Source organism: Curcuma longa, chromosome 11, assembly GCF_044706935.1.
Source record: "Curcuma longa cultivar G26 ecotype Majalengka, Jawa Barat chromosome 11, ITB_CL_G26_1.1, whole genome shotgun sequence".
NCBI lineage: Eukaryota > Viridiplantae > Streptophyta > Magnoliopsida > Zingiberales > Zingiberaceae > Curcuma > Curcuma longa.
The window spans coordinates 2,754,599-2,773,468 of NC_133871.1; the positions used below are offsets into that span (position 1 = coordinate 2,754,599).

At 35.9% G+C, this 18,870-nt stretch overlaps 2 protein-coding genes across 3 annotated transcripts; both read right to left on the reverse strand.

The window, feature by feature from the left end:
* Positions 1-329: 329 nt before the first annotated feature.
* LOC141839649 (ATP phosphoribosyltransferase, chloroplastic-like) lies at positions 330-5,048 on the reverse strand. 2 transcript variants are annotated; one of them, XM_074727446.1, is made up of 12 exons: positions 4,967-5,048; positions 4,575-4,804; positions 4,430-4,489; positions 3,052-3,165; positions 2,818-2,883; positions 2,629-2,736; positions 2,465-2,548; positions 1,373-1,474; positions 1,182-1,295; positions 1,021-1,101; positions 700-819; positions 330-580 (listed from the first exon to the last, which is right to left on the reverse strand). In XM_074727446.1, the coding sequence occupies exons 2-12, from the start codon at positions 4,800-4,802 to the stop codon at positions 485-487; spliced, it is 1,173 nt and encodes a 390-aa protein (XP_074583547.1). In that variant the 5' UTR covers positions 4,803-4,804; positions 4,967-5,048; the 3' UTR covers positions 330-484. The 2 variants fall into 2 exon arrangements, with proteins under 2 accessions (XP_074583547.1, XP_074583549.1); XM_074727448.1 differs by lacking the exon at positions 4,967-5,048 and adding an exon at positions 4,896-4,966.
* Positions 5,049-6,141: 1,093 nt separating this feature from the next.
* Positions 6,142-17,730, reverse strand: LOC141838902 (uncharacterized). The gene is made up of 11 exons (XM_074726525.1): positions 17,375-17,730; positions 14,374-14,442; positions 13,896-13,988; positions 13,592-13,713; positions 13,034-13,229; positions 12,193-12,368; positions 10,820-10,949; positions 9,257-9,417; positions 8,482-8,573; positions 8,176-8,275; positions 6,142-6,505 (listed from the first exon to the last, which is right to left on the reverse strand). The coding sequence occupies exons 1-11, from the start codon at positions 17,675-17,677 to the stop codon at positions 6,460-6,462; spliced, it is 1,488 nt and encodes a 495-aa protein (XP_074582626.1). The 5' UTR covers positions 17,678-17,730; the 3' UTR covers positions 6,142-6,459.
* Between the last annotated feature and the right edge of the window lie 1,140 nt (positions 17,731-18,870).

The following is an 18,870-nucleotide window of genomic DNA, read 5'->3' on the forward strand; positions in this document are numbered from 1 at the left end:
AAACACTCCCAATTCATCGATGGTTTAAAGAAAGATCGAATCATACCTTCTACTAACCAGTTAAACATTAAGGATTCTCGATGGCTAATCTGGCTCGACGACTGGATTGGAGGAACAAAGTTCCTATCGAATCGAATCTTTACTCGATTCGATCGAAAATAAACAAGCAAGGGAACATATCAGCTTAACCAATGGACTGCACTATCAAACTAACTTATTCATATATTGTTCATGAACTTTATCGAACAAACATAGATAAACTTTTATCGAATCGTATATCAAACTTGTCGTCGGAAGAACATCTTATTCACCTCCCATATATAAACAAATGAACCATGATAACCGATATGATCACTACTAATTTGGAAATGGGTTTAGAAAGTTTGGAACTAAACCAAAATAGAAACTTTACTTTGTCTACTTCAAAGGCATTCACAATCACACTTCCAAAAATTCAAAATGATAACATTTTACCCTAAACATTTTATAATCCGAGCTCTGCAAGGAGTCGGCGCCATCTTGGTGTTTCTTCCTCAAAGATATATGTCAGATCGGATACCAAGACTCCGCTGCCGCCGACCTAAAAAGGTTCCGGAAATTCAATTAAGCAGCCAGTTTGTCGATTTACTAACAGTTCACAGAGTTTAGATATGGTGTCATTATCATCGAACTAGTTTCATAGTAAGCAAAGTATCTTACCGATCGCAGTTGCTGAACAGATTTGTAAAGCTCCTTTTGTGGCACGCATATGACTATCGCGAAGAAGTCCACTACGACTTTGCCATCGCGTTTGCAGAACACTGGACTTATGGTAGGGCCCTGTTTTTGTGAACCAAAATTCATGTTTATGTTAACGAAATTCTTGTCGACCGAGCAAAAGTGGGAGTGGACTAAAATTGTAGACAAATTTAGAGAGTTGAATCGTAGCGGCAAATTAACGCACTATATTACGGAAACTAAAATGAGAAATATATAGGAGATTGCTAGTTTGAAATTGGGATGACTCTTATTGTGGTTTACCTGCAAGCCCGATAAGGAAGGTTGGCTAAGAACTCTCTCTGCCACTTCCTCTGCGCTGTTGCCCCTCATATTCGCAACGACCTTCCATTCGATCATCAAAACTAAGATGAACACGAAGGATAGGATAAACAATGATACCGACAACAATGCTTTTGACATACCGTTACAACCCCAATAGCCCTTAAATGTGCCTCAAGTCGTTCAAGCATCTCGTGGGTGATTTCTAGTGCACCCTTGCGCATGTTCAAAGATCTCCGGCTTGCAACAAGCACAGCCTGCAAAACATGAAGCAAAGTCGCAGAGGCCACATAGGGAAAACAATTTCGCCTTGTTTAGTAATTTGAACACTTACTTGACTTTCTAAGACAACTCCACCTTCGATTTCTTTCAAATTGTTCTCTCGTAGTGTCGTGCCACTGCTCACAAGATCTAAAATGGCATCGGTTGTGCCCATCTGGAAGAATAGAAAGAACACTGGGAGTGCTCACATCGATAAAATAATATTTTTCCATAAATAATTATAAATTTCAATAATAAAAAACATTAACTAACTGAATAAAATAATTGTGTGTGCAATTAAATTCAAACAATAGAATATATATAAGAATATCCAAATCTTTTAAAAACAAAATAAAAAAGAATCTGTTCATTAGATGTTCATGTTATAGATTTGTCAACAAAATATAGCATTACATAAAATAAATCAATAGAACAAAAAGCTGATTCAGTGTAACTCAAATCGAGATATCAATATATTCTACTATGGAGGAGACGACTTTATGAGTAGTGTTCGTATTTCTTTATGATAAATAATTGATATAGTCGACTAAATATATTAGTGAAAGATTTTAGCAGGTTTTTCTTTTAAGTGGATAGACATCAACAAGGGTGTAGCTAAATTCATCATAATGAAAAAGTTCCATCATTACTAAAGGCACTTTTCAAAAATAGTTCAGCGTGATACTGTCTAATTATCGAATTAGATATGGATTAGATTATATGTATGATGCACCAATAGCATGGTGAATAATAATAATAATAATAATAAAATGATGGAAAATGAAAAGTCTTCGAAGCAAAATAGTTATAGAAGAAGCGACCAAGTCAAATTATTGCGGTAGGAAGATGAACTATGAGATGTTGACACTCGAGCGTAAACATTCAGATTTCAGGGACTTGATAATAGAAAAATGTTATACAAGGCATTGACTTTAATGTCGCCAAAGTTAGTTGGACGGCATATGTATTTGTAAACAGATGTCAAATGATCAGATAAAAGAAATCGCTTAACAAAACACTATGAATTGCCGAAATATGGGAAACATACTGGATGGCATATGTATGAATAACCAAACATGTACAGACAGATATCTACTCAAATAATATTAAGTTGTGATGGAAACTATATACCAATGTTCATTAGAATAAAGGGGAGCATACTTACAGCAGGGTAAGCTTCGAGTGCTCCCTCAGAGCGTTGGAACTTGACATGCTCAAAACCTCTCTCCTTAAAAAACTTTTGTCCTAGCTGTCACAGAGATTTTGAAAACTTGATGATAAAGCACCTAGTAAAAGGAATGTGAAGAAAAAAGCTTGGTGATCACGTACATATGAGAATCCAGATTCTACCCGTAGCGGCCTTTCCTTGGTCCATTGAGGCATTTTTGATAACTCATATAGGGAATGTATTTTTTCAAATATTCCGTATTGGGGTATCTGTGTAGCAGAAATTGAAATTGTTCAATCCATCGAAACTCAAAAGATTTCCTTTGGAAAACATGCACAGGGGATACATACCGCAATTGATAGACGACAGGCACCAAAACCGAGTGCCTCATGAACCACAATTAAATCATTGCTCCCCTGCAAATTCATCGTACTTGAGTTACATATCTTCCTATAGATATACCCTTCTGAAAATCACAACTAAAAAGAGAAAAGTCTCTAAATGAAGCATCTGGTAATTAGTGAACAAAAGAAACAGTACAACTAAAAAGAAACTTCTGGATAAGGGTGATATATGATAATTACCTGGCCACATTCACAAACAATGTCATAACCTACAATACCAAGATCCAAATCGCCTGAATTTATCTTACGAATTATATCTTTAGGTCGCTGAAACCACACCTCCAAGTTCGAGAGCTGAAAAAAAAACTCTACGCATCACCAAGTACATCAAATGAGACACATTCTAGGAACAGTCAACTTTTTTGGAAACGTACTTATAAGTTATAGAAAAGTGAGAGAGAAATATTAGTCATGAGCAAAGTAAGCAACATCCATGTTGGAAAAATGATAATATGAAGAAGTAAATCGAAGAGGGCCATAAAACCATTGATAAGATATGTCACTAAACATCAACAACATCCTCATTGTTTAGTTAAAAATTGCTCAAACATATGTAAGTGACTACAGCATTAACAATTTCCAGTTCTTACATAATCTTAACAATCAAAATATCAATTCGAAATTCTTTAATACCTAATATTTTAGAAATGCAAGTCATAACCTGTCGCATATATTTATTTGCAACTATTTTACCATCATCAAATTAAAGTATATGTTAATGATTTTATTAGTCAAGTATAATCAGCCAAAGGCAATGTGATCCCCATCCCATAAGGCCATTTAGACAACAAGGCTATTCAATTCATTACAACTAGGACCTTTGTCAATTATTAGATACAAGTATAACTATTGTTAACTAGTTTACTTGATAACATTAATTGATTTGCCATTTTCATCATCCAAGCCAAGCCAAGCCAAACTTTGTGTTTTTCAAGCTTGTTTGATAAAGTAACCAAGTCAAGGCAAGCCAAGCCGAGACTAAAATGAATCAATTCGTTGAAATGATTGTTCAAGCTTGGCTTGATTTCTTTTTTATGAGTTTAAGCTTGACTTGAGCTTAGTTTGTTTAGATATTATTGAGCTCTCAATTCAAGTTTGTTTAATTGTATAAAATTTTTACATTTTTAAGTTTGTTTGATTGGTTAGTGAATTTAATATTACAAGCTTATTTGTTCATTTTGAAAGCTTCTTTTATATTTAGAAGTTTGATAAAAATTTTATGAACATGACGAACATGGTTCACAAACTTTTGTTTATGGACATTGTTTACGAACATTGTTTACAAAATTCACAATTTTTGTTCATAAACATTAACGAGTTGAATTCATATGTGTTCATGCTTGTTCATTTGATTCAATGAGTTATTTAAGCTTGTTCATTTAATTACTTTTGTGTATATTGAGTGCACATAAATAAGTTCTTACCAAGTCGAACACTAAGCTTGCTCACAAACATTTGGTTCATTTACATTCTTAATCTAATCTACACCAACACATTGCTGCTATTGTGCATACAAAGTCTAGGTAATAAGGAAATGACAGCTACAAAAGAGAAATACCTGAGGAATGTCAGCTACATACTGTCGCGGATTAAGTTGCCTCACAGAAAGCTGACAATTCTGATAAAAGCAAACAAATCACAGAACAGAGAAGATTCATCAACCAAAAGCACAAGAATAAATAACCCAATAGAACCCAATTCACCTTAAGAAGATTCAGAGTTTCATCAGCCATACGCCCCTTGCTCGGCAGACCAAGCCGAACAGCAGTGCGCTCAGGCGATTCCAGTCCAGAAACAACAGACGGAACCACTACCGTAGAAAAATTTCCCGTCGAGCAACACACAGTGCATGAGGAGAATGACGAGGAGAAGGCTCGACCGGAGAAGGGGCGAACATGGAAGAAGCTCGAGAGGTCCAACGAGGTTATCATCTCTTGTTGGGAGTGACACAAACGCCAGAAAAATCAAACCTTTGGTTAGACATTCATTGAACGGAAATCATCCTAAATTGCACCAAATCTTACACAGTTTCTCGCGCAGAGAATTAGCCTCGATGCCTGATTCCGGAAATGGCAAGTGGTGATAGAGAAACTACCTTGAGATTCAGATTGAAGCGAGCGCAATGTATGCCGAGCGTTGGCCGGCGGCGGCGTCGTCGATTCTATCGAAATCTCCAAAGTTTAGGGCTTCAAGACGGGAGCTGGTGGTTCAGTGGGTATTACGGAAAGACCAAAATACCCTCGTATTTGAGTGGGATTTCATTAAGTGGTAGGGGTATTTTAGTAATACCGATACGGTTTTGGACACACGGCCACTCTCACTGTCACTCACTCCTCACTCAGATCACGAGGATAGGGAAATTGTCGATTTTGCCCTCATAATTTTAGTTTTTTAGAAGAGGTTTTCATTTTACCCCAAGATTTATCTTATTTCTTAAAATACATTTTTCCATTAAAAAATTATTATAAAAATTAATAAACTCACTTCACTCCTAGGGCCGTAAGCCTAACCGAAATAAATTTTGTGTTATTTAAGATTATTAAGATAATTAAATTAAATCTAAAATGAATTCATTTATTGAAATAATTATTAATCTTGATTGTTTTTTTTTACGAGTTTATATTTAGGAGTTTAATTTGAAATTAATTCGCTATGATGAGCTCTTTAATCTTATTGTTTCAAACTTTAATATTTTTTCACTCATTTACTTGGTTATTGGCTTGATATGACAATCTTCATTTAGTGATTGTATAACTTCGATATTATTCATGAATAATTTATAATATTTATTTATAAATATTAATAAATTAATTATAATATTCTATTTATTTACTTTAATAAATTTTTAAAATATTTATTTATCGAGCGAACAAACAAACTCTCACGAGTCAAAATAAATTTGTTTAGTTCATTTGTAACTCATTTATTCGCATTATAAAACTTGTTAACAATTTATAACAAAATTATTTGTCAATATCTCAAAATTTTATTTTTTTTATTTTTAAAATAATATACACAAGATATTATTCTTTGTTCAATATGCCAAAAATGACATTATTATTTTTTCAATATAAAAAAAAAATATTAATTATAGATCTTTTGAGATTTGAAGTATCACTTAAACTACTACAATAAAATATCATACGTTGACTCCGAACGCTCCACACACGACTAACCCCGCAGCCATACGCGGAGGTCACTCTGATTTGAGGTATCACTTAGTCCACACGTCTAAGTATCACTTAGATGATGGTTCCATGAGAAGCCAAGTGAATGAAAAGAATCATTTATTAGCTCCTCCATTGGACTCACTCGACTTGAATTACAAAAAGTGTAGTTGCAATCGACTTGTTCGCGATATCACCGATATCTTGCCATAGATGGAAGTAAGTATGATCGCAAAAACATGGGACGAAAGGTAAAGAACTCGGCATAGATGCCCCCGATCTATCCTCGTCGCATGAAGATGACCATCATCATCAACAACTAGGATCTCAATGAGTAAATGAGGGTGCAAACCATGACAAACCGCAGCCTTGAGTCGATTGTGGGAACTTGATCAATCGAAAACAAAGAGCAGCTTTCAGATCAAAGATTGTCTTTTAGCCATTTAAGCGCCCCATTAGCAACAGACCTGCGAAGTAGATGATCCATGTAAACATGAAGTTATCGAAAAATGCAAACTTAAGTTGGTCGACAATGGGGGAAAAGATACAAAGTCTAAATACATATACAAACTTTAAACTCATAATACTCGTGAATTGATTGTCGGTCTGGATCAAGTTCAGACGATTTTGAAGAACAAGCATCAGAGATTGAAACTTGCGAAACTCAAACTGCAGCACTAATAATGGAATAAAACAGTTGATTGAAGAGAAAGTTCATGTACTATAAGACGGGCGATGTGGAAATGAAAGGTGGACGAGAAATTAAGGAGATGCATACATCACACATTGAGTGGAGCTTCAAAACTGCCTTATTTTCTGATCCCATAACGAAAAGTTAAGGTCCAAATAGACCAACTAATGACTTTGTCAGTATCGACTTTTGCAGTCGCGACGACTAGGTAGAAACATGGTAGCAAAGTAACTAATGAGGCCAAAAGAAAGAACAGTCACAAGCTAACAAAGTAGCAACATAATTCAAGTTTTGCAACAAGATTTGTTAGTTAACCAAGAATTGGATCTTGTTGAACATTACGAAGTGATTTGTGCCCTCGAAATGTTGAAGAGTGTATCGACGACGACATCAAACTATGCGTTGAAATTATTGACCACACAGGGAGCAATATCCCTAATTAAATCAAAATAAAAAAATGGCGACGTCTGAAAAGAATAAACATTATCACTAGGTTGAAAGTGAAAAGGAAGAGGAAGAGTAAATTGATAGATGATGCCAACTATGAGAGACTGTAAGATTGAGATAGGACATTAAGTAAAGAGCAAAAATCAAAATCAAAAGGACGCCCTTTATTATGGTTTTCATCAAAAGGGCGCTCATTCTTCAAAAAAACATCAAAATAGTGTCCTAATATATTTTTCAACCCAAAATACCCTTACTCCAGCATTGTTATAAGAGATACGATGTAGCTGCTACAATATAGAATAAAATGCTCCAACTTGATCAAAATTAGTGTGCATAAAGCATTTTAAAATATCATTTTAAAACTTGGTCAGAATTGTTTAAACTTGATCAAAATCATTTTAAAACTATTGTAACAACTACAACATAGTTGGTACAATGGTTTTGAAATGATTTTGACCAAGTTAATGCAATTTTGATAAAATTTGACAAAATTGATAAAGAGTATTTTGATATAAAAGTACTTCATGCGTAGTAATTTTGATTAAATTAAACTAAAAAAAATTATGTCAATTTACTGTAATACATTATAGAAGTTATGGCGTAGCTATTACAATAACATTGGAATAAAGATATTTTTGGAATGAGAAATATATTAGGTGTTGTTTTGAACTTGTAAGCTATATGAAGAGCTTATAGAAAAGGTTTGGAGGAGAAAAATATGAAAGAAATGGGCAAGAAAATGGTAGGATGGAATTATCTAGACCAGGCCTCAAAACTTTCTTACGGATGAGAAAAGTGAGAAAGAAATGGCAAGAAAATGGTGCAAATGGAATTACCTAACCCTGAGCTCATCACAAACTTTGAAATATAAAGTCGATGAGATTGAGAAAGAAAAATAGCAAAATTAAGTAAAAGTACACAGGGAAATTGTGGATGTTGATATCAAAGGACCTAAACACAAAAAAAATTCTTAGCTTTCTTATTGAGACAAAGACATACCCGGCAAAGTCCTTTAGTGACTGCCAAAAGTCATTTTGACTTGATTGCTCTCTCTCTGAATCCCGAGCCTCCGTGGTTGTTTGGCTTTTTGTTGTGTCAACTGCAAGAAAGGGCATCAGGATTGTCCATAGAATCATAAATCATTTCCAAGTCAATTCTCACAATAAGCAACTATGGCAGACAAAAATATTGGTGAATTCTTTCTTATATCTAGCATCAAATTCAGAAACTCAAACTTCTTACAATTACTAAATTAGTTTTATCAGATATCAAGCAGCAATATAATTAAAAAACTCTTGATCTTACTCTGTGTGTTTATATTTGAGCGAGTGCTTGCACGGGGAATGGAATTACTGCTCAAAGATGCAAGTTCTTCAAGCAACTCTCGTTCCTTTCCACTGCAGACATATACAGAAGTGTATATAAGAAATAGATGGTGCAAAGGAGGGTGATAAAAAGAATTAATCCAATACAGAACAAGAAGATTGCTCATCCAAAACCAGTAATTTGACATATTTCATTTAGACAAAATATTGAGATAAAAAAAAGCAAGGTAGATCATGAGATTAAGTTTTTAGAAAATTAGTTTTTAAAAAAGACCATGATGATCCCAAAGCCCAAATAAAAACGACTGAAGGTCAGTTCATGCCACTGGCACAAAACCATGTCAAAAACCTTATGAGCATGGACTTTATCCATATTTGTCAATCAATGGGGTAAGATTCATGTAGCCAAGCGAATAGTTAGGACTCATGACCTGTTATTGTTGTTGTTTTCTTAAGGATACCAGTGTCAGCGCCAAGATCAAATGACATCTGTATATTTACATTATGTCACCGAGAGCATGAACTTCACTGGATCTCATGAACAAGTGTATTGACTGTCGACAAAGTGTGTAATTGTTCATCAGTTGGAAAACCTTCTATGATGAAGATGTTTCGCATACACACCAGCAAAGTGAAACAAATGGCATGCAGTATGTGGAAATATATAGGACCAAGTACCAAATTTCAAATACCAGAGGCAGCTTTTTCAGACACAAGATATAACGACAATGTAGCTGATAGAAGAAATGGTCAACCTGATACGATTTGGTATAGTTACTTTGATATTGAATAAATGATCACCACGTATTGATGGCTTGTTCAATTTAGGGACACCTCTTTTTGCTAGAACAACAACGTCACCAGGTTGAGTACCAGGAGGTATCTGAAGTTCACTAATCCCATCTACTGTCTTGACCTGTCAATGCAAGTTTTCCAAAAATCAGACAATTATGACATTGAACAATGATAAAGAACTAAGGAGAGAAAACTTTCACAAATACTAAAACCTCAAACCTTGCTTGTCCTTGTTATTCTTAATTTATGTGTCCTTGTCTAATCTATTAATCTTCCCTAGTTGGCTTATTCCTGTGCTAGCTTCACGTTTTCTGGTTGCACTCACAATTCTAAACTTAGATCAGATTGGCCATGAGAGGAATATTACACCATAGACCTAATCAGTAGTTTGGAATTTTCCTCATAACTTAATTTGGGATAAGTGATACTGAATCAAATCTTTAACATAATCTCAAAGATGAGTTGGGATTCTCATCAGCATACTTGCACTGCAGAATAATCTTTCCATGGGAAACTTTTTCAAATCTGTATTAATTAATCTGTTGCTTTTCATCAAAATATCTTTCCAATTTTCCTTTTCTTTATCTTAATGTCTTTCATCGCCCTTGAGGATTCCTATTCAAAACTTGTTTCTTTCTAATGCAAAATTATGTAGATGGATATACTTTATTTTGCCTTCAAATAGTATGGAAAACCATTCTAATTCTCAAAAAGAAAGTATTCAATGGCAATTGCAATTAATCATGCACCTAGAAAACCAAGACCAAGCTAAATATTATCAGTTTAGAGAGAGAGGTTCTGACTGATGAATACTTCAGTGGGTACTTGGGTATTAATAGGTATAGGTCGGTTTTTGAGGAGAGGATCAAATGTAGCTCTGATACAATGTCATGAAGCGCCCAAGGAGAGCTTGTCCATTAACTTGAGAATCCCAACCACTAACCTGACAAACTTAGGTCGAAATTAATAATAACTCACTCATTTAAGCTGTATAAACTCATTAGCCGACAAGTTTCACAAGACTTAAGTGAGGTGTCACAAAGCAAGATGAAGACAAGAGGAGCATCCACTGAGTTTGGCTGATTTCCGTGAAGCAGTCCATGACGACCAGGAAAAGCCAGTCAGCAGGAACAATAGAACAAACTCCTAGGCATGAGTAACACACAGACTTCCCTGGGTGAAGCAGTATTGCCTAATTTTGATCATGAAACCAAAAAAGAACACAAAGTGAGCAAATCTAAGTGGAGTTCAAGTTTTTGTATAGTCAGCGCTTAACATGACCATTTAAAATGGAAACTATGACAAGCCCTTGCATTAGAAATCTCAGTATAATCAGTTCTGATGCAACCTTTCTCATTTCCCTTTCCTCACCTAGATAATTCATCAGACATAAATGAGAAATAGATTTTCTAAGAGAAGGTAATTATTTTATTGAGCGACAGTGAATGCATTTGAACTTGATCCAATTTCTCTAGGGATAGTGAAATAAAAATTAAAAGTTAAAAACGAAGTTCAGGCATCACCTTAACAGTTGTCCCTAAGATAGCTTCGATGTAATTAATGGTAACACTTGAGGACAAGTTAATGCCATCCCGTTGAATTTCAGGAATTTCTTCAATGTCCAGGAATACATAAAGATCACCAGGTGGACCCCTTAAAACAATACAAGTGCAACATGTTAGCCATTAGCCAATTCTAATAGAAGATAGTGCAGTATATTTAGCTACCATGTCAGAAAATCAATGTGTGAGTGCAATTTAATAGTCCTCTGGAGAAAAAGTGTTGCACTTGAGAGCAAATTGTTGTCTGGAATAAATGCATCTATGACAAATTCCAGATGCAACTTCAGCTAATGCAAAAGATATAGTTTGACTAAGGCTCACTTTAATGTACCCACAATAAGGCTAATGTAAAATCTGCCAAAACAATCACTCGTTCAACCTGAAATTATTCAAGAGCCATAGTCCGCAGGAACACAGGTCTGACCAATATCATTTTTAGTCACATTCATGCATGAAAGCTATTGGTTTCATTCTTCCTAAAAGCTGAATGTGCTTGGTCAAACCACACTATAACAAGATAAGAGGGAAGTGCCTTTAAATAATAACAGCAACAAGAAACAAGTTTCAACCAATAGTCGCAATTCTTTTTAGCGTTGGTCTTTTGTTAGAAATTGCAATATCATTAAAATATCTTTCAATTGTGTTGATTTTTCTAGCCATCCCTCTTCCCCTTTTATTGTTCCTCATTGATTTGAATCATAAAACTATGAAATCTACAAATCATCTTTCAACATACTTATTTAGTATTAAACTTATTTCATCATCTATGAGCTTTCAGCACATTATATACTTTTGAAAATTGAACTAAAAGCAGGTATAAATATCCTTTTTTAACTCAAAATTAGATAAATTATCACTTAACTTCGTAACATGGTCAGTCTGATTACACTTGTTGCGTGATTCAATTAGCTTGTTTGGATTCCAGGCAAATGACAGGAACAAAGGAACTTTTCAATTCAAATTTTGATCCCATGAGAAATAGGTTCTTAAGTTTCTGATTACACTATAGGGCCAAGAACCTAGTAACAATGATAGCGAAAGCATGAGTTGAACTAGTACCAAACGCTGGATGATTGTTGTCCATGGAAGCACATATGCTGTACTTTTAAGACTATAAGAGCTCATTTACCCCGACAGAAAGGAGAGGAGAGCACCAATTTCGAGGTGCTCTCCCCTAGTTACCTGTCTTAAGTTTGGGCAGAGAAGAACCATTTTCCTTCTCCACCAACCATCACACTTCAGATATTTGAACTAAACTAAGGCAGAACCAGAACACAAAATTTTCAAACAAATGAAGAATACATAAATTAATCCCGGTAAATAGATTCTCATACCCTTTTGGTCCTGCATCACCTTCACCCCTTACACGAAGAGTACTACCTTTGCTAACACCTGGTGGGACTTTTACATTGATATCCTTTCTAACACGTATGCGTCCTTCCCCAGCACACTTCTGGCAGTATTGTGAAATAATTTCACCTTCTCCCCCACAAGATGGACAAATGGAAACCTAGGGAGGAGTAGAAACTTAGTGCAAAGGACATTAGCTTTGATGCAGTGAGATTCAGGCATAGTTGCATACAAGAAAACTGCAGTAGCATGTATGATAAACTCATAATTGGGACTAACATGACTTATCATTGTTGTTATTGTTTATGACTTTCTGTAAGCTAAAACTCATTTGAAGTAATGCCAACCAATGATCCCTATAAAATGTCATATCGTAAATGCATAGTCAAAATATGTGCACTAATACTAAAGCAGATGCTGAACCAATCGAGTTGGTCCATCATCAATGAACAATATAAAGAGATCTGGAGTTTGCATTACTTCCCATGTGCCTCTTGCTTTGCTTGACTAAATAAGAGTTAATTAAACAACAATCCAGTATTACATGCTAATATAAAATTACAATTTTAAAATTTCTTAATCATATTTTTCTATTGAGACCAAAATTTCCAAATGCAGATACATGATGCTTCACAAATTCTTAATTCCGTTTCCCAAATTCTCATTATTTATCACAGAAAGTTCTGATTTCCCTAAAGTTATTAGATTCATCATGTTATCATCAAACCATGTAAGTCCCATCTATCTAAAAGTCATTGGATTGCGCCAAACCAAATGTGCACTAATCAGCAGAAGAAACTATATGATAAAAAGGTACTTGCAAACCTGGGAGAACATGCCAAAGGGTGTTTGCTCAGTTCGCATTACTTGACCTCTTCCACCACAAGTTGAGCATATTCTCATCTTGGAGCCAATTTTCGATCCTGTACCAGCACAGATATCACACGTCTCCAAATGAGACAATACAATTTCCTTTTCTGCTCCAAAGATAGCCTCTGAAAACTCCAAAGTTATGTCATACCTAACAATATTCCAAGTATCAGTTAACAGCTCTGTAAATCAGTCTCTTCTTCTTATAAATGTTGGTAGCTGGATGAATCTAATAAGGATTGAGGTAGAACCATAAATCAATATCAAGCTGTGTAGCATAGTAAATATTTGAATATAAAAAACTTAATCCGAGACAAATGAGTTCTCTTACTGCATGTGCTAAATGACAATACATAAAGAACAAGTTAGTAACAAATACATCTTTATTAACTCTTAGGTTCAAGAATCAGTCAAGGTCCAAAGTCAAATGCACTAGCATGAAGCATAACTAAAAAAGCTAAAATTATAATTTCAAAGCAAGAAAATTGTCATAATATCTTTAATGTAGCTTACCGAAGATCTTCACCCTTCGTAGCAGTACCACGTCTACGTGTTCTAAATGTAGTTTGATCCATACCAGAGAAACCACCCATGCTCGCACCAAAAAAGGTCTCAAATAGGTCAAAAGGATTGGTCTGCGAGTAAGGGAAGACATGGAAAATATTTAATAATTTCACTTCATATATCTAAATATTTTTAGTGATTTTCAGCAAAGTTATCATCACCACAAATTATCTGAACGCTGGCGTAAATCCCTTGGCTACCAAATTCTATATTGTGGATAGGTAAGAATGAAAGCATAGTCACAACTCATTACCGTGTATGCTCCAGTTGAACCACCTACCCCGCTCTTCACTCCAGCTTCGCCATATTGGTCATACAAAGCCCTCTTTTTATCATCTGACAGCACCTTTTAAACACATAAGCAATACCATGAAGAGGGGAAAAAACCATATTATAACTAAACTGTTAAAACATAACATACTTGTATAAGTAAATGACAGGATTTTATAATAGCCAATTGCAAAATCCAGACCAAATTTGAAGGATCAGATGCAATTCATAGGTATACCAATTGGACATATATAGTATTTGTGCTCCAGCATGAGAGGAAATATTAGGAGTATCAGAATTAGAATTAAAAATCATAAAGTTAAATTACATGTTGATTGGTACAATGATAGATATACTTGCAGCATGGTTGAAAAAATAGTCATCATAAGGTTTCAAATATAGGTAAAGAGAAGTAACAAGAGTATACCAAAAATTAAATAAACTCGAGTAATAAAAAGTACCTCATAAGCAGTGCTTATTTCTTTGAATTTTTCTGTTGCTCCAGGTTGTTTATTGACATCAGGGTGATACTAAACATAACAAACCAAAAATAAATAAATAAATCAGCACACTGTTGTGGATGAAGCATAAAGGATTCACAAATGAATTTTTTTTTCATGAATTCATCTTGATGCTTCACAAGTAACATCGTGCTAACTCCAAGATACAGTAAGAATTAATAAGTTACAAAGGTTTCATAGTTTTAGCATCTAAGAAGTTAAAAAGCTATCTACACCATGCAGATGTCTACCAAGTAAAGCTGTACATTCATGACAAGTCAGGGTTTTCTAGCACCTGAGTCAATTGAATAGTAAGTACCTGCGGTCGTGCACTGCTAGACTTCACCAAGAATATGAATTACTACCCACCCACCCAAAGATAGTGAATACTCCTAATTTAGTGCATAGCCAACATGACTTCAGGCTCAAGTCCTAACAATTATAATATCAAATAACCCTTTTTTGGAGTGTGGACCACATTAGTGCATGGTCCATAACACATATATCGAATCCTAGTGATCCTTGAGTATTTGATTTGATTTTGATCTGCATCAACAAGGCAATTGTGAGTTTAAGTAAGGATAATTGTAGTAACTAAACCAATCTAAACAAGTTGGAATCACTTATAGGATAGACTTTAGATAGATATCATCATGATCAATTTAAATACTGTTCCACGTTGATCGACACAAACGAAACATCTTGTCGACCAACTGACATGCGAGAAACTCCCAATACCCCATCGTGATTTTTTCGCCTTCTTCCTGTACTCTGTCCGAGCTTTCCACCTTTTCGTGAGCTCCGCCTGAGCTTCTTGTATCGTCACAAGCTTCACCCAAGCTTCTCCTCCATGACCAACTTTTCCTGAGCTTCTTCCAATGTTGCAAGCTTTGCTTGAGCTTCCTCCTTCATCACAAACTCTGTCAAGCTTCCTCCTTTATCACGAGCCTCACCCAAGCTTCTACTTTCATCACAAGCTTCGCCCGAGCATGCTGCACCTTTGTTGTGAGATTTCATGAGTTGCGAGCACCTTCGGTGACTTTGCACAAGTCCAAGCATCTCCACAACTCACTATAGAGTCGTGAGTTCACTGTTAATTGCCTCCATGGCCCAAAACTTCGAGTAAGCTTCTTCCTTCTCCATCCTCCTCTTCTTCTACTTCTTTCCCTTTTCATTGGGGTGACTGACACCAAGACTTAAACCTCAATCATAACTCAATGGTAACAAATATATGAGTTAAAGTCCACCATGGATTAGCAAACACTATTTTTTAAGGTGAGAGGCATATAGCTAGCATATTTTTGGCCTCAAATTGTAACTTGTAAGATGTTCAAGTTTTCAACTAGTCATGGATCATAAAATTAACAAAAAGTAAAATGAGGAAAATGATAGCAAAGGCGAGTAGTGTGCAGAAGATTGTACCATCTAAACCAATCTAAATAGTGTGACGTCATTAAGTTATAGCCTAGATTTTAGATAGACATCGCCGTAACTCATTGGTAATCAAAATTAAAGTTAAAATCCTTCATGGATTAGCAAGCTTTTGGAGATGAAGAGCATATAGCTAGTGGATTTTGGCTCGCATTGTAACTTGTAAGAGTCTGCACAGTTTCCACCAGTTATGGGTCATAAAACTAACAACAAGTGAAAAGGGGAGAAATGTAAGTAGTGGCAATTGGTTATAGGCTAAGGTTGTGATAGGTTTTCCACATCATGCGAATTGATAACTAACAAAAGGCAAAAGAAATCATAAAAGCATTTATCTCTTGATTATATGCTCCATCACATAAGATCAACCAAAACCCTAAGCATCAAATTCCCAACCAAGCACATTCCAAGAATAAGCTTTTTGAAACTTTGCTAAGCATGATCAAATAACTTCTCCAAACAATATACCAAATAACAGCAACATTTTTATTGTGTGAATCTGTAAAACCTGCAAATATGTATATTGGATATGATCTTAAAAGTGTTTTAAGCCTTTAGAAAATATAATGTACAAAACTCTTACCTAGATGAAATCCAGAATAGCATGCTATCCTACACTTATAATGTGACATAAGCACAGATGAAGGGTTTGTAAATCTAATGATCCATACAAATAGTTGGTGTCCCAAAGAGTAACAAATATCCATGAATGTCTGCAATAGAAGACTGAAGCCAAGGTTATGAATGACCAAATAAGAAAAAGATCATTGGCTCCTATATGTGATACATGGATTTACACTTCAAGTAAATCAAATTTTTATGAAGTTCATATAATCTTCAAAGATTGTTATGTTCACATTAATATAGTAAAATACCATATGCATGAATTTGTGAAACATATGAGAAGGAAGCACTAGATTCTAATAATAAGTTGTGGTCGAATGGACAAATCAAGCTATATGAACTTATAAAAGGCAAGAAATCCTTGTAGAGGCAGACTATTAGAGTTCCGCCTACAATGCTTATATGATAATTATTATAATAGTTATAAGAATATATAGGGTAGAATGAGAAACAAAAAATCAGAGTAATGCAGACCGTTAGAAAGGATGAATCCTTTGACTTTAATTTTTCAAAAAAATATGAGTAAATCAAACATCTACAATATCATCGGTCAAAAATACTACTCAGTGGCTAATCTGGTATTTGTACATCTTCATGGTTTGTTTTCTCCAAGAAAATAGATAAGAAGTGGAGCGCTTTGGGTTTAGGTGAAGTTAGTTCCAAACCATGTGGAACACACGACTCAACAATCTAAGTGGCATCGTTCAAGGAACCCTCCCATTCCATGAATCAGTTGCTCGAGTCCTCTAATTTCAGATGGAATACTTTGTTACAGGACATTTGCCAATTCTAACAAACAGATACCACGAAAACAGTCCCAACAACGCTTCATGCAACTAATAAGAAGCCAGAATGATGAGGCAATAGGATAGACCACAAAACATCAAAAACTACAAGGAGAAAGGAGTACCTGGCGAGCCAATCTTCGGTAGGCGGCCTTGATCTCCTTGATGCCGGCGGACTTGGGCACTCCGAGGGTGGAGTAGTAGTCGGCGGAGGCGATGACGAATATGGAGAGTCCATCGGCGGCGCGACGCCGGCGTGGCTTCTTGCGGCGGGGAGGGCGGAGGGAGAGGGAGCGGTCGGCCGCGATGAAGGCGGGGGAGCGGAAGTGAGCGGTGCGGCAGGCGCCGAGCGAGGAAGGAGAGGAGGGGGAGGAAGAGCATCTGGAGGGAGCGACGAGGAAGGAAGCGGAGGAGAGGGCGAGCGCCATTGGAGCTGAGCGGTCGTTGGATTTGCGATTCTACTACGAGTCCATTAGCCGATCGAAGGTCGATCCCTCTAGTTCGCTTGTGGCTTTGTATGGACCAGAACGTGGAAGAGGCGGACAATAATATTTGCTAAAAATATCAAAAGGGCACCTTTTATTTTTCATTATCACCAAAAGATCATCTGTTTTTTAAAAAAATATAAAAAGGATACTTTATATTTTAAAAATCAATATTTTTATAAATAACTCTAACATAGGTAAAATTGGAGTCGTAAATGAATCAAACGTTTATGAACAAGGTTAATGATCGATTTGATAAGTATTATAGTGAATAGAAAACCCTACATATGATAGAATCAAGTAGGTGGAAATCAAAATCAAGTATAAGTGGAAGGCAAAGTAGCCACCTGACTCCTCCCTCTGCTCGATCGACCTGATTAGCCACCCTGATTTCACAGGGCTCAGGGCCTTCAACTCCTTAAACTTGGCCACATGACTCCAGAGGACTCGAACCCCTCCGACTCCTTTTTTGGCTCGCCCACCTGATTCTAAAGGACTTAGACCCTTTGACTTCCTCAACTTGGTCATATAACTCCAGAGGGCTTGGACCCCCTCTAACTCCCCTTCGACTTGATCACTCAAACTCCTCCTTCGACTTGATCACCCAACTCCAAAGTAGTCAAACCCCTCAATCTTATCTTCAACTCAATCATCCCAAAACAAACAACGATGGTAAATATTTATAAAGATACTTGGCACCTACATGCCCAGGAATCACAAGGGTGGTTGTCAAATTTGGTCTCTTAGATATCTTCCACCAAACACATGACATTCGATGAATGGAGAGACTAATAACACTTGTTGGATTTGATCCCCCACCAACCCATACATGCATACTGAAGGAGAATGACATGTCTAACATGGAGATGCTCTTCAAGACAGCTATATAAATTCTGAAAAAGGTAATTAAAATAGACCATGCTCTTCCTCCTAGGTAACTCTATTGCGCTTCTCCTTCTTCCTCCTATTTTCCACCCTTCATACTAAAAAGCATCTCTAACTTGAGTATTGGAATGACCACACCTAACCTCACATTGATGTCCATTCTAACGCTATGATTGAGTCTCACAGAGGATGTTGGTATTTTCTTCTCCAACAAAGATTCTAGACATCTTCTCCCTTCACTAGACCATTAG

Excerpts from the sequence above, each read along its gene's own strand:
- LOC141838902 (XM_074726525.1), bottom strand. The coding sequence starts at position 17,677 with ATGGCGCTCGCCCTCTCCTCCGCTTCCTTCCTCGTCGCTCCCTCCAGA. Across the intron at positions 14,443-17,374 it reads ACCGAAGATTGGCTCGCCAG|TATCACCCTGATGTCAATAA; the intron begins GTACTCCTTTCT and ends TGTTATGTTTAG. Across the intron at positions 9,418-10,819 it reads TCTTAGGGACAACTGTTAAG|GTCAAGACAGTAGATGGGAT; the intron begins GTGATGCCTGAA and ends TTGCATTGACAG.
- LOC141839649 (XM_074727446.1), bottom strand. The coding sequence starts at position 4,802 with ATGATAACCTCGTTGGACCTCTCGAGCTTCTTCCATGTTCGCCCCTTC. Across the intron at positions 4,490-4,574 it reads AAACTCTGAATCTTCTTAAG|AATTGTCAGCTTTCTGTGAG; the intron begins GTGAATTGGGTT and ends TGCTTTTATCAG. Across the intron at positions 820-1,020 it reads CTTCCTTATCGGGCTTGCAG|GGCCCTACCATAAGTCCAGT; the intron begins GTAAACCACAAT and ends TCACAAAAACAG.